Below are 13,257 nucleotides of genomic sequence, written 5' to 3' on the forward strand. Positions count from 1 at the left end.
GTCATGTATAGTACTGTATTTCGGTAATATGACTGGAAATACTGTGTTAAGAGAAGATAGATACCTGCTGAAAGTGTTGTTGGCAGCCTGTAAGAAGGCCTTTACGAAGAGATGGTGTAAGGCAGAACCATTTACACAAGACGGATGGCTGGAAATTGTGAATGAAATATATGATATTGAACTGTTAACCCATAGGATAAGAACACAAGATTCAAGATTCAAGATGTTTATTGTCACGCCGGTTATACAGGTACAAACGTGTGAAATACATTTGCTATGAAGCTCCATTAAAATAATAAGTTATATTACATTTACATTACAATTATAAAAGGAAATACTTTGTACAAGGGCATATTAGGAACATATACAGGCATATTAAGAACATATACATTAAGAACATATACTGTATATACAGTATAAGATATATTTTTGTGTGAGAAGGTGTCGTATGAATTATCTATTTAAAAGTCTGATGGCATGGGGGGAAAACCTGTTCCTCAGTCTGCTGGTGAGAGACCTGGGGGTCCTGGGGGTCCTGGGGGTCCTGTATCTTCTACCATAGGGCAGGAGGGAGAACAGGCTGTTGTGGGTGTGTGTGTTGTCCTTAATGACCCTCAGGGACTTCCTGAAGCACCGCTGGGTGTACAGCTCCTGAAGGCTGGGCAGCTCGCACCCGGTGATGTGTCGGGCTTAAAGGTCCCATATTGTAAAAAGTAAGATTTTCATGTCTTTTATATTATATAGCAGGTTTAAGTGCTTTATAAATCCTGGGAAAGTATCGAAGCGCTCAATATACAGAGAAATACACACAACCCCGTATTCAGAAATTGTGCGTTTGAAACAAGCCGTTAGGATTTCTGTCCATTTGTGATGTCACAAATATACAATATTAAGACCGTTACACGGTTTTAATTGTAAACTTTCTAAATGTGTCCCAGTTTATTCCTGGTTGTAGTGTATGTTAATGACATCAGGTGACAGGAAGTAAACATGGACCCAAACTGTTGCCATGCAACACAATTCTGCTGCAATTCCGTTGAAATGCACTAAAACGGAGCATTTCAGACAGAGGGTAAATACAGGTATATTCAAGCAGACAGAATGAGGAAAATAAAGTTTTTTCGAACATTACTGCATGTAAACATGTTCTAGTAGAAACACAAAATACAAGTATGAACCTGAAAATAAGCATGATATGGGACCTTTAACCAAAAAAGGGGAGAAAATAGAAGAATCCCCAGGAAGAGCCACTGAGGAGAGATTCCCCAGATTCCTCTCAGTATCATTTCAAAACTAATTGAGTCTTAAATGTAAAGTACTAATAAAAACTACTAAGTAGTAAGAATGTAAGTTACTCAAGTGCAAAACATGTACTTTACTTGAGTATTTCCAATTTATTTACTGTCCAGTTTGTGTTACTTTCTACACTTATTCCAGACTTTAGATAGAATACTGCACTTTTTACTCCACTATATTTACTCAACAGGTATAATAACTATACTTTTCCGATTAACGCAGTACATACAACACCTTACTCATAAAATATGATGTAAAAGTTAGCTTCAGCTTCACCAACTGTATAATTCAAATTCTGCTAACACATTAACACATCAGTGATAATTAATGCAATAATATGATATATCTTAATATAACACAAATGTAATACCAATACCAATCCTCCTGCAAAATAAGTAATTTCATTTTGATACTAAATTGCAATTTGTTGATAAACAAACATTTTTAATGCAGGATAATTAAAGAGTGTGTTGCATTGTGGTATTGCAACTTTGACTTAAATAACAAATCTGAAAAGTTCTTGCACCACTGTGGCACACTTACACATTAATTCCACTTTAGTAATGTACAATTGTCACTCTTACTGTAGTGGATGAATTATGCCACCTGGTGGCATCAGGGCTCTAACAGTCCACATATACAGCCCAAGCTCTAAGAATCGCTACAGATTTGGTGCAACCATTCTATTCTACCTGCTGTCCAAATAATTGAACATCTTCTATGTCATAGTCCATCGACAGAGAGTGCTCAAGCTTATTATCACTATAAATGTGTGTGTGTGCGTATGCGTGCGTGTGTGCGTGTGTGTGTGTGTGTGACCACACCTGACATTTGACATCATTGACAAAAGATACTTCATATTCACACCGGAGGAATGGTGCCATTTACTGCGGCGATGAGAATTGAGTAGCAAAGAAAATTTTCTGTAATTTCCCACAAATTCCCATGGCTCCTCACTTCCCGTTAAGATTCGTAGTGAGGAGAAGAAGTGAAAAAAATTGTGTGTACCACAAATTATTCTACTGAATATCACCAAGATAGATTATGTGAAGCCAGACATTCATCGACTCTGACAATGAGCAATTTTATGATACAGTAAAATACCAAAACACACAGTGGGCAAAGCAGAGGCTAGGTGCAAAGGTTTTATCTCTATCTGCATTCTGTTTCCCAGTTTGGAATGCCTATGCATTCCAATCCTTGTCACTGCTACTGTTGACCAGGAGATGGCTGCAGACAGACGTGATACCTCAACGACTCTTGGTGTTGCCAGCCACTTTTACTACTTTCATACCAATGACCAGGGTTGGACAAGGGTTAACCTACCCAGGTCAATTCAAACCAAGCCAGTCAACCTGGGTTGAACCCAATGCCGTTTGCATGCACCCAATGCTGAGTATCACAGGGTCAATAGTTTGCCAATTTTATGTTACTTTCACTTCTATATGTGTATGTATGTGTTCATGTTTGTTTTTTATGAAGTCTCTTACACATGATTTTGATTACATAGACAATTTTGTAACTTTTTCACCGTTTTCATCCAGTCCTCGGTGTGAAAGAGGTATTTTTTGTTTCACCTGCCAGGTTAGAGCTTCAATGCTTGTGAGACTCAGACATTTAATAAACTGGAAAACAGATGAACCACACATGTGCTTTGTCAGGCCTACCAGTACTACTCATACAAAGCATGTGAAGCCAGAAAGCACAACACCATGGATATTTAACAAGACACTTCTTCTACTTCCTCACTTCATCTTGATGGTGATTAGTCATACACATTTGATCATTTCACTGTATCTTGTGGACATTTTCATTAGTCTGGAAATGTTCTCTAACCACGCACACACACACACACACACACACACACACACACACACACACACATTTGTACTTGCTTCACCAATTTCCCCGGGATCAATAAAGTATTTCTGATTCTGATTGTATACTGTACTTATGAGGACCCTTCTTGATATAAAACATTATCTTACCCCTGACCCTTATTCTAACCATCACAACAAAATGCCTAGCCCCAACTCATGGGCTCGAGATCATTCTCTTTCCAGAAGCTACCAGGTTTCTCTGTGGCCATGCAGCTGTCAGTCCCCCCCACTGTCTCCATACACTCAACTCTTTTAACCCCCCTCCTAATACTTTGGCATCAAGCATTTGCGCTGGAGAGCTCTCAGCTGTCTGTGCCCTAAATAGACCTTATCAGGAGCAGACCATCTTTGAGGGGGTCACTCTCACAGACTTCACTGAATGGAAAAGAAATTTTATTCATAAAGCCTCGGATAATTCAAAGACACTGGAAGGATATTTGTTGCAACACTAGTAATCATGGTCTATGAAGACCTTTGGCATAAAGTTGTTCTTCAGGGTTTTAGTGTGCTTGCAGTGAACCCCTATGTGTGATGGATGGTCCACCTCGGTTCTGTCCCACCTCATTGAGATCCACTAATATAAATGAGGTGTTGGTGGGGGGTGGTTCCAAAAGACAGAAAAAGTTTGTAGCAAACATTAGGGATTAGAGGTCCAGACCATCTTCGCATAGCAAGAGACACAACGCACAATCCTAAAGGTACTGTACGGCTTTCACAGATCTGTTGTTTTTTTTCATTTGAGTGACATTCAGGTATGCAGGGGGTACTTAGGATAAGTAGGGGGATAGACTGTGCCTAGATGACAGGAGGTGTCTGTCCATTGGGAAAGTGGCATTTGTTGCAAGGCTCCAACTGGGGTACGAGACCGTGCCCAAATAAGGCCTGAGGGGAGGCCATTTAAAGTTAGAGATAACATGTGCATGGCCATTTGCTACACGAGACCCAGGTCAGCAGGACATTGATTACCGACAAGGGTAAGAATAAAAACATTTCTAATGCTACAGTAGTTTTAAATAATATTAGTAAGCTTACAGATGATTACTATTCTCCAGGATGATTGTGAAATAAGGGTCTGTACATAACGTAACGCACATGCCGTACATGTGCGTTTTGAACTTCCTCTATGTTTCTATTCTAATGCTCTTTACCTTTGAAATGACAAAAACGTGTAAAACTGTTTGGCAAATGTGTTTTTGATCTTTAGCTTATTTGAAATATTTGTATGTATGTGTTTGTATCCAGAAATCTCTTTGTGTGATTGAAATGTGTGATTTTGGTAAGGAGCTTTGGTGGCTTGATTAGTTGAAATATTGCATTTACATTTGATTGACTGATGACACTGAAATTGTTGTAATGCAATATAAGTGTTGACCACCAGGTTGGATTTTACATGAAAAACCCAAAGTTATGTGATCTGTAGATTTGATGTCATAACTGATAATCCCTATCACTACCAGATGGAAGACCCGATCCAGTTAAAAGATGAGGGAAACAAACACTTCCAGGCAGGAGATACCGACAAGGCTATTGAGTGCTACACTAAAGCCGTTAAGGCATGCAAGGACAAAAAAGTGCTTGCTGTCATTTACAGGAACAGATCTGCATGCTACCTAAAAGAGGTAAGCAGTTTGGTAAAGCATGCGGCACAAAAAAAAACATACCACATTTGATTATATTTGCATTTTCTTTGGCAAGTTTATACTGTTATTTAAATTCTGTTTTTCTTACAGGAAAACTACACCAATGCGGCATCTGATGCATCTAAAGGTAGTGTGATAAATACAGAATCAAACAAAATAATAGCAACAATGACACCAAAAACAAATGTGAACTTATACCAAAGGCCACAAGCTCATTCTAACTCTTTTGTCTTCTTTTATAGCAATTGATGTTGATGCAGCAGATATTAAAGCCTTGTACCGGCGTTGCCAAGCGCTGGAGAAACTAGGAAAATTGGACATGGCTTTCAAAGATGTGCAGAGATGTGCCACCATCGAACCAAAGAATAAGACCTTCCTGGAGACTCTCCGCAGGCTGGGAGCAGACATCCAGGCCAAGGTCAGCATTATAAAGAACAATACACCCACATATAGAGGTTCATGTACAAGATACACACATTACTTTCCATAAATGCATTCAGCAACACTAAATCAGCATTGCTACATGTAGTCAACAATGATCTTTTGGGTATAAATCAGATTAGTTTGGTTGTGGCATTAGAAATAAATGTTTCTTGATACTAAGGACAGATGGACTTATACTGAACCACAAACCAAATGCACGTAGGCTATAAGATTTCGACATGTCAGCATCAGGAAATGATGAACGTTTCATTTTGATTCTCCACAGCTCAAGACAACATTCTCCACAGATTCGAGGGTACAGAACATGTTTGACATTCTCCTTGATGACGAAATGGAAAAGGACAAGCGGGAAAAAGTGGGTATTTTCTGTAATATGAATTAGGTAACGGAATTAGTCAATGACCTTCCTGTTTTTCAGCATGTGGATGTGCGTGTATTGCTGGTTTCACTTCAGCTATTTATTCTTTTATGTCTAGGCTGCTAACAACCTGATTGTGCTGTCAAGAGAAGATGCCGGAGCAGAGAGAATCTTCCAGAACAATGGAGTGCCTCTGCTGCTCAACATGATAGAGACGAGTAACCAAGAGATGATCCTGGCAGCTATTCGTACTTTGTCAGGGGTGTGCACAGGACACAAAGCTCGGGTGAGCATACTCATAGAAAAGGAGTCAAGACAAAGTGAAAGAGTTGGGAAGACAATACTGCCAACTATGCACACTTTTCCAAACACAAACTTTAAAAGTACAACTTCTACCCATATGATGCCATTAGAAATAAGTTTAATATTATTTTCATTTCACAAAATATCCTTAGTTTATATTTCTTTTTACTTTCCCTACACAGGCCATGGCTGTTATTCACATGGTGGGCATTGATAAGATGTGCAGCATCATGGCTGTTGACAATGAGGAGATCGCACTGGCCACCTGCAACCTCTTCCAGTGCATCAACGACTCCCTCACTGGTGAAGATAAAAGGGAATATGGGAAAGAAGAGGCATTGGTTTTGGGTGAGACAAAATCTATGAATTCTAACATTTTGTAACAAAAAGTCGATTTCATTATGGAGACTTATACAGAGCTTAATTTTTAATCTTCAACTTAACTTCAGAGAATCAAAGACAGAGTGTTAAAGGGAAATGGCTGTGGCTTTGCTGCTGTTAGTATTTTTCACAGCACTACTGACTGAGACATACGTTCTTTTGTATCATCTGTCCATCTGCAGATGCATCTAAAGACCTGAAAACCATTCTCCTCTCTCTGCTGGAGATGGTTGCTAGTAAGAAAGTGTCTGGCCATGGCAGAGACCAGGCACTGAACCTCCTGAGCAAGAATGTACCCCGCACTAACTTGAAAGACAAAAACAACTCCAGGACCCTCTTCACTATTGACCATGGTGAGCCAGACAGCTGCATTGGGTCACTTATTTAGTTTGAGCTACAGTCCATTGCTGCAGACTCCCTGTGTATTCACCAGATATCTGTGTTTGACCTCCAGGTCTGAGGAAGATCCTCAAGGTGTGTGGTCAGGTTCCCGAACTGCCAGACCAGCTGCCCATGTCAGAGAACACACAGCTGATTGCCAGCGTGCTCCTCACCAAGCTCTATGAGGACCTCACATGTGACCCAGAGAGAGACAACTTCAGGGAAGTTTCTGATGAATATATCAGGTATGTCCATAAAATACAGATTCACCATTTACCAGAGTTGTAGACAAGACTTTCTAAATGGAGACCAAGCCAACATAATTTACACTCTGATGCTTTTTTCCTTCCTTGTCCTTTCTTCATTTTACACAGGTCCAAAATTGACCCCAACGACATGGACAAGACCATTCATGCTATTAACGTCATCTCAGGGCTGCTTCAGGGTCCCTTTGATGTCGGTAACGCCCTGGTTGGACGGCAAGGCATAATGGAAATGATGGTGGCACTGTGTGCCTCCGAACGTGAGGTGGACCAGATGGTTGCTGTGGAGGCCCTGATCCATTCCTCCTCAAAAATGAGCCGGGCCTCCTTTATCATCACCAACGGCGTGTCACTGCTCAAGGACATCTACAAGAAGACCAAGAATGAGAAGATTAAGATACGTTCGCTGGTGGTGAGTGTGCCAAGCGAAGAATGGAACAGAGTAGAACTTTATTATTCAATGATTTTTGCCACAGCCCATGCACAATAAAGAATAACAATATAAACATCACAGTCAAAGTATGAGCAATATAAAACAGTACTGGAAAACATAGTGAGCAGCTATTGTTACACTGCGTAAAGAAGTTCCCTTTGATACATAGAATGTAAAGAACTTCAATTTGACTATACAACTTCTAGATCTTTTTGGTATACATACTCATGTCCATGTCCTCTGCAGGGTCTCTGTAAACTGGGTTCAGCTGGAGGTGATGATTACGCTTTAAGGCAGTTTGCTGAGGGCTCCACAGAGAAGCTGGCCAAGCAGTGCAGAAAGTGAGTACTCACACAGACTGACTGTGCTAGAATCTAGCAGGTTATTATCCATAATGATAGTATTGGTAGATGTAGAGAATTGATGAGAAAACTGATACTAGCATCAGCATATTTTAAATATATGCTACATACCTAATTAGTTATCTTATTTTGATGCAAAATTGATATAATTCCTTACAATATGAGTATCAGAATGTCATTGTATTGTGCAGTCCTGCCACATCATTACTTTCTTTTTTCTTTTTTATAGGTGGCTCTGTAATCCCCAGATTGATACCAAAACCAGGAAGTGGGCTATTGAGGGTTTAGCTTATCTAACAAATGATGCTGACGTGAAAGATGACTTTGTTGAGGATGAGCATGCCCTGAAAGCCATGTTTGACCTGGCCAAGGTATGAAAATAACATACAGGAGGAAACACAGAATACTGTAGAGTATATCTGATTAGATATTAGAAATAACCTCTCTCCTTTCTCTGTTATTAGTCTACGGACAAGACAATCATATATGCTGTAACCTGCACCCTGGTCAACTGCACCAACTGCTATGAAAAGAAGGATATCCTGCCTGAGTTGGTTCAACTAGCAAAGTTCTCAAAGCAACATGTGCCTGAGCAACACCCCAAGGTAAAAGAGGAAGAAAAGGAAACCAAACCATTCTCTCTGACAGATCACAAAATTGACATAGGTAGAGCATGTTATGTTACACATCTGCGTACATATATACATTGTATACTTTCTTTTCTCAGGACAAGAAGGACTTTATTGATAAGAGAGTGAAAAGGCTGCTGAAGGCTGGAATCACTTCAGCGCTTGCCGTCATGGTCAAAGCTGACAGCTCCATCCTGACCGACCAGACCAAGGAGATGCTGTCAAGGTAGGGGGGAATTATTTTGATGCATCATCACAACATGTCATGAGTCATATCATGACAGCTCGGCCACAGTTAAGCTGATGCCAATGAATGCCTTTTTATTTGCCATTCCCATTTTGATACAGTACATTTTCGTCACCTCACAGAGGGTGACTTTAGTTTATTTCTAAATGCTCCCTTACAGAGATTAGGGAATGCAAGCTACAGAGTATACTTCCAATTTTTTGTTTATTCCTCCTTAAACTGCAACATTGCTTCGAAATATATTATTTTTAAACCTATTTTATATCTTTAGGGTTTTCTTGGCTTTGTCAATGGATGCCAAAGATCGTGGTACTATTGTGGCCCAAGGTGGGGGAAAGGTGAGTGTCAATCAATGTAGTGTGAATCTATGACACATCACAAAGCCACAATAACGTGAACGTAGATGTTTTCACATGTTCCACAACTGAATCATTGGAAAACTGGGGGGAAAAATTAACTGGACAAACAAGTTGTTGAACAATATCCCCATTGTTCTGTCTCTGCCATCAGGCTTTGATACCACTTGCCCTGGAAGGAACAGCTGCTGGGAAGGTAAAGGCCAGCCACGCCCTTGCCAAGATTGCATCTATTTCCAACCCAGAAATTGCCTTCCCTGGAGAGAGGGTAAGACATAAAACAGTAGTGATTTTGTTTATTTCTATATCAGTCCCCTTTGATAAGATAGTGAGGGAAGGTGAATGGATATTTACTGCAGTACCTAATCCCCCCTTGCCTACACTTCTTCCACTTTTGTCATTGTCTTCACTTGTCTTTGTTTCTTTGTCTCTCTATATGCTGGAATACAAATTACTTTTTAAAAATAAAATTCCCTGTCTGTCTTGGTTGACAGGTGTATGAGGTGGTGCGACCTATAGTTAGCCTCCTTCAGACAGACAGAGACGGAATGGAGAACTATGAAGCTCTAAGAAGCCTCACCAACTTGGCTGGTTACAGTGACAAACTAAGGTAACGTTTTTCAGCATCACATGATATTATGTGTGATGCTTAATAGCTCATTTCCTTCAAAGTGTACTGCAGCTTGCAGATTTTGCCTTATTGAGTGTTCTCACCTTAACCACCATCTGTTTCATAGAGTAAAGATTGTGAAAGAGAAAGCTCTGCCAGAGATTGAGAACTACATGTTTGAGGATCATGAGCAGATCAGACAGGCGGCCACTGAATGCATGTGCAACCTTGTAACATGTAAAGAGGTGAGAGGAGACAAGCAGCTTAAAAACCTCACATAATAATGGATGATGCATAGTCAACGTGAGAAACAAGTGTCCAACAGGCCAACTCTGTGTGTCTTAGGTCCAAGAGCGTTATCTGCAAGATGGCAATGATAAGATGAAGCTGCTGATACTGCTATGTGGCGAGGACGACGAAAAGCTTCAGCAAGCTGCAGCTGGAGCTGTCGCCATGCTCACTGCTGCTCAGAAGAAACTCTGCCGCAAAATGACCCTGGTGGTATGTACAACAGAGTTTTACTGTAGAATATTATAGTGTCACATCAGAGTCTGTTTTGAAAGGTGTGCCCCACCATTAAAAAAATGCCCAGAAATTCCTTGGTTTGCTTTCTCTCAAGAACGGATAACTTACACAACCTGGCAGAATCCACAGCAGCAAATGTCTCTGTGTATAAGATTGCAAAAACATTATGTCATTAATCTGTAATACTTCAACAAAATTAACTTTTTTGACACTTTTCATGCACTTTTGTGGTGTCTCACAAAACAGCCTAATATAGCTGGTATAAACTCAAGCCTATGATACTGTAACTAAGGTTAAGAATGGTTTTCAAATTGCTACGTCACCATTACTGCAATGATTTAGTATAGCACTTCCATAACGTTGTGTGAGACAGACTTGTGAGAGACACATTAAGAAAAAAGAATAGTCAAAATGTAAGCAGCAGAGGTTGTGATGGCCTGACTTTGAGTTGGTCAACCGCTAAAAACATGGGATCCTACAGTTAATAATATACATCTCAATAGCATATTTTTATCACTCTCCCTGCCTAGAAAATACCCATGGTTCTCTCTTATAAATTTGCCATCTTTGAGCCCGAGCTGAGGCTTATGACATCAGTATTAAATCATCAGGGAATATTTTCTGTCCAAGCTTCACCAGAGCCATTAAAGACAGTTTTTTAAAGGTCAAAGGTAAACTGATGGTCACAAGTAAAATCAGAGGAGATCCCCTTTAACCAAAATGAAAATAAAAAAATAGCTGAGTTATATTTACACTAACTTACTCATAGGTTCCACTGTTTAGGACTGCAAGTGTTAAAAGTTGAAAAGCAGCCTGTGACATTTTTTAATCACATTTTACCAGTGTCACTGACTCTCTGATCTCCCCCAACAGACCACCCAATGGCTTGAGATTCTGCAGAGATTGTGTATCCATACCAACCCTTCTGTACAGCATCGTGGCATTGTGGTTGTCTACAACATGCTCAACTCTGACGACAATGAGCTGGCAAAGAAGCTGATAGAGAGTGAGCTCCTGGAAATCCTCTCCGTGATTGGCAAGGCGGAGGACAATCCCAAGAGGCAGGATGCCATCGATGCAGCACGCACATGTCTGGTCAAAGCTATGGAGCTTGGTTTCATCAAACCCTTCGCCAGCCCTTCTTAAAATGCTGGGAATAAGACAAAAAACAAAAATGGACATTCTTCTTTATTTCCTTTAAATATAGACTTTTTTTTCAAATGTTTTTCCCACATCAAAGATATGAAAGGATTCTCCAACCCAGCTCCAAATCTCTATTGATAATCTCTCACAATATAAATCAGTGTTTTTTTAAAGAGGCTATTTGGGGCTTGGCCAGTCGAATAAGCACATACTGTATGGGGGATTGGATCAGGATGCATCTCTTCTTAGTTTGAGAAGAAGTGTATTATTTTATTTCCATCTGTGCTGAGCTGTCACTGTGAATGAATGTTTAAAGACTGAGCAGTTTACGTGTGTTTGTTCCACAGTAAATGTTTCCGTGTTAATTTGCAGTGCACCTCAATCAATCAATCAATCAATCAATCAATCAATCTATCTATCTATCTATCTATCTATCTATCTATCTATCTATCTATCTATCTATCTATCTATCTATCTATCTATCTATCTATCTATCTATCTATCTATATTTGGGTACATGTAGGCCTCTTCTCTGATTTTAGCTTAGGTTTTATTTTTATTTTAGTGCTTGTTCTATTTTATAGAAATATTTGTATAGATTTTTTTTTCAATAGCATTCATGTAATGTGGCCCAGTGATTTCAATAAATAAACCTATTACTTCTCTGGAAATAGAAATTTATTTGGGGTCACTGGGACACATTAAATGGAAGCTATTGAAAAAAAATCATGAACTTCTATAAAAATATTTATGTAAAATAAATTGATTATAAGCATGAAGCTTAAGTAGCCTAAAGTACACTTATTAAACCCCAAAACATCACTTACTGTAATATGGCTACAAATAGTTTTGACTTACACACACTTTCTGTGCCCTTTAAAACCACTGTTAAACTCAGTTCCACTGAAATTTCTAGACCAACCGACTGTAAATTAGAGGAATTTGATTGAAAAGATGAAAAGTCTAATATTTCCCTCTGAGATGTAGTTGAGTAGAAGTACAAAGTAGCAGAAGATGGAAATACTCAAGTAAAGTACAAGTACCTCAAAATTGTATTTAAGTACTTAGTTACATTCCACCACTGAGTACATTTTATACTGGTGTGTTTTTCAAAGCATTATTTACTCTTCCTGTTAGAATAAAATAATTGTTAATTATTTAACTGCAAAGTAGTAAGGTGTTTTGATACCTTCACTTTTTTTTTGCATTAAATCATACCGGGATGTTTGCTGAAATTGATTGGATGTGGCACAGCTCTACCTAGAAACATGTCAACCAGCTGCAACTGGCTATAGGTGTTGTTGTTTTTTTCTCAAGCCGCACACTCATACAAACACTTTCATAGATTACATGCCTCATTTCCTAGAAGGTGATGGTCTAGCCTGCACAATATAGGAAGTGAGTTAACAAGGTCATGCACCTGCATTTTGCCACATATTCTATTTACAGAAACCCTGTAGATTCCCCTGTAATGCATGAGGCTGGGGTTTACTGGTAATGATCATCATTGTCATGGGTGGGATGAAAAGACAGCTCTCTGAAAAAACACAGCTTATGCACGTAATAGTCAACTTTGAGTGGAGAGGTCTGACTCAAAAGTGCTGGTGTCTCAGGTGTTTTCCTTGAAAAATTATTCATGTTATGCTATGTCACATTGACATTTGCAGTGTGAAGAATTTCTGATGCATTTTCTGAAGAAAAGCATCTTGCTTTCTCTATAGCTTACTGGAAGACCAACACATTTCCTCTTGTAGCACATCTGCACCTTTACCCCTCATAGTGTTTCTTGGTAGCCTTTAAGCCATTCTCTGTAAAGCCAGAAGAATGAAAGGTTCATAACAACACCCGACAACACCATTTAAACCAGTCAAAGGACAACTCACTGGAAAACGATTTCATATTTTATGCTCATTATTTTAGCCAACTCTTGTCATAATTCATATAGCCTAACTGTTATGGTTTAGGCTTTAATTTAGAACAAGAATTGCTGAGAATTGAGCTTAAAA

The 13,257-nt window shown here is 39.3% G+C and overlaps 1 protein-coding gene across 2 annotated transcripts; it reads left to right on the forward strand.

Annotated features, from left to right (window-relative positions):
• Positions 1–3,739: 3,739 nt before the first annotated feature.
• On the forward strand, positions 3,740–11,622 carry unc45b (unc-45 myosin chaperone B). Of its 2 annotated transcripts, none has more exons than XM_037776928.1 (20): positions 3,740–3,874; positions 4,634–4,795; positions 4,907–4,943; positions 5,059–5,234; positions 5,526–5,615; positions 5,737–5,904; positions 6,104–6,269; positions 6,485–6,655; positions 6,757–6,928; positions 7,058–7,358; positions 7,626–7,720; positions 7,971–8,112; positions 8,206–8,346; positions 8,469–8,596; positions 8,889–8,955; positions 9,128–9,241; positions 9,468–9,583; positions 9,711–9,828; positions 9,929–10,084; positions 10,982–11,622. In XM_037776928.1, exons 2-20 carry the CDS (start codon positions 4,634–4,636, stop codon positions 11,252–11,254), a joined length of 2,793 nt encoding a protein of 930 aa, XP_037632856.1. In that variant the 5' UTR covers positions 3,740–3,874; the 3' UTR covers positions 11,255–11,622. The 2 variants fall into 2 exon arrangements, with proteins under 2 accessions (XP_037632856.1, XP_037632855.1); XM_037776927.1 differs by lacking the exon at positions 3,740–3,874 and adding an exon at positions 3,906–4,150 and having other exon boundaries at positions 10,982–11,254.
• Positions 11,623–13,257: the final 1,635 nt, after the last annotated feature.

Source organism: Sebastes umbrosus, chromosome 8 (assembly GCF_015220745.1).
Source record: "Sebastes umbrosus isolate fSebUmb1 chromosome 8, fSebUmb1.pri, whole genome shotgun sequence".
In the NCBI taxonomy this organism is placed as follows: domain Eukaryota; kingdom Metazoa; phylum Chordata; class Actinopteri; order Perciformes; family Sebastidae; genus Sebastes; species Sebastes umbrosus.

What these genes read in the sequence shown, in the direction of transcription:
- unc45b (XM_037776928.1), top strand. Translation starts at nt 4,634, where the DNA reads ATGGAAGACCCGATCCAGTTAAAAGATGAGGGAAACAAACACTTCCAG. An exon ending in GCACAGGACACAAAGCTCGG is followed by an intron (nt 5,905 to 6,103) that starts GTGAGCATACTC and finishes TTCCCTACACAG; the next exon opens with GCCATGGCTGTTATTCACAT. An exon ending in TTGCCTTCCCTGGAGAGAGG is followed by an intron (nt 9,242 to 9,467) that starts GTAAGACATAAA and finishes CTTGGTTGACAG; the next exon opens with GTGTATGAGGTGGTGCGACC.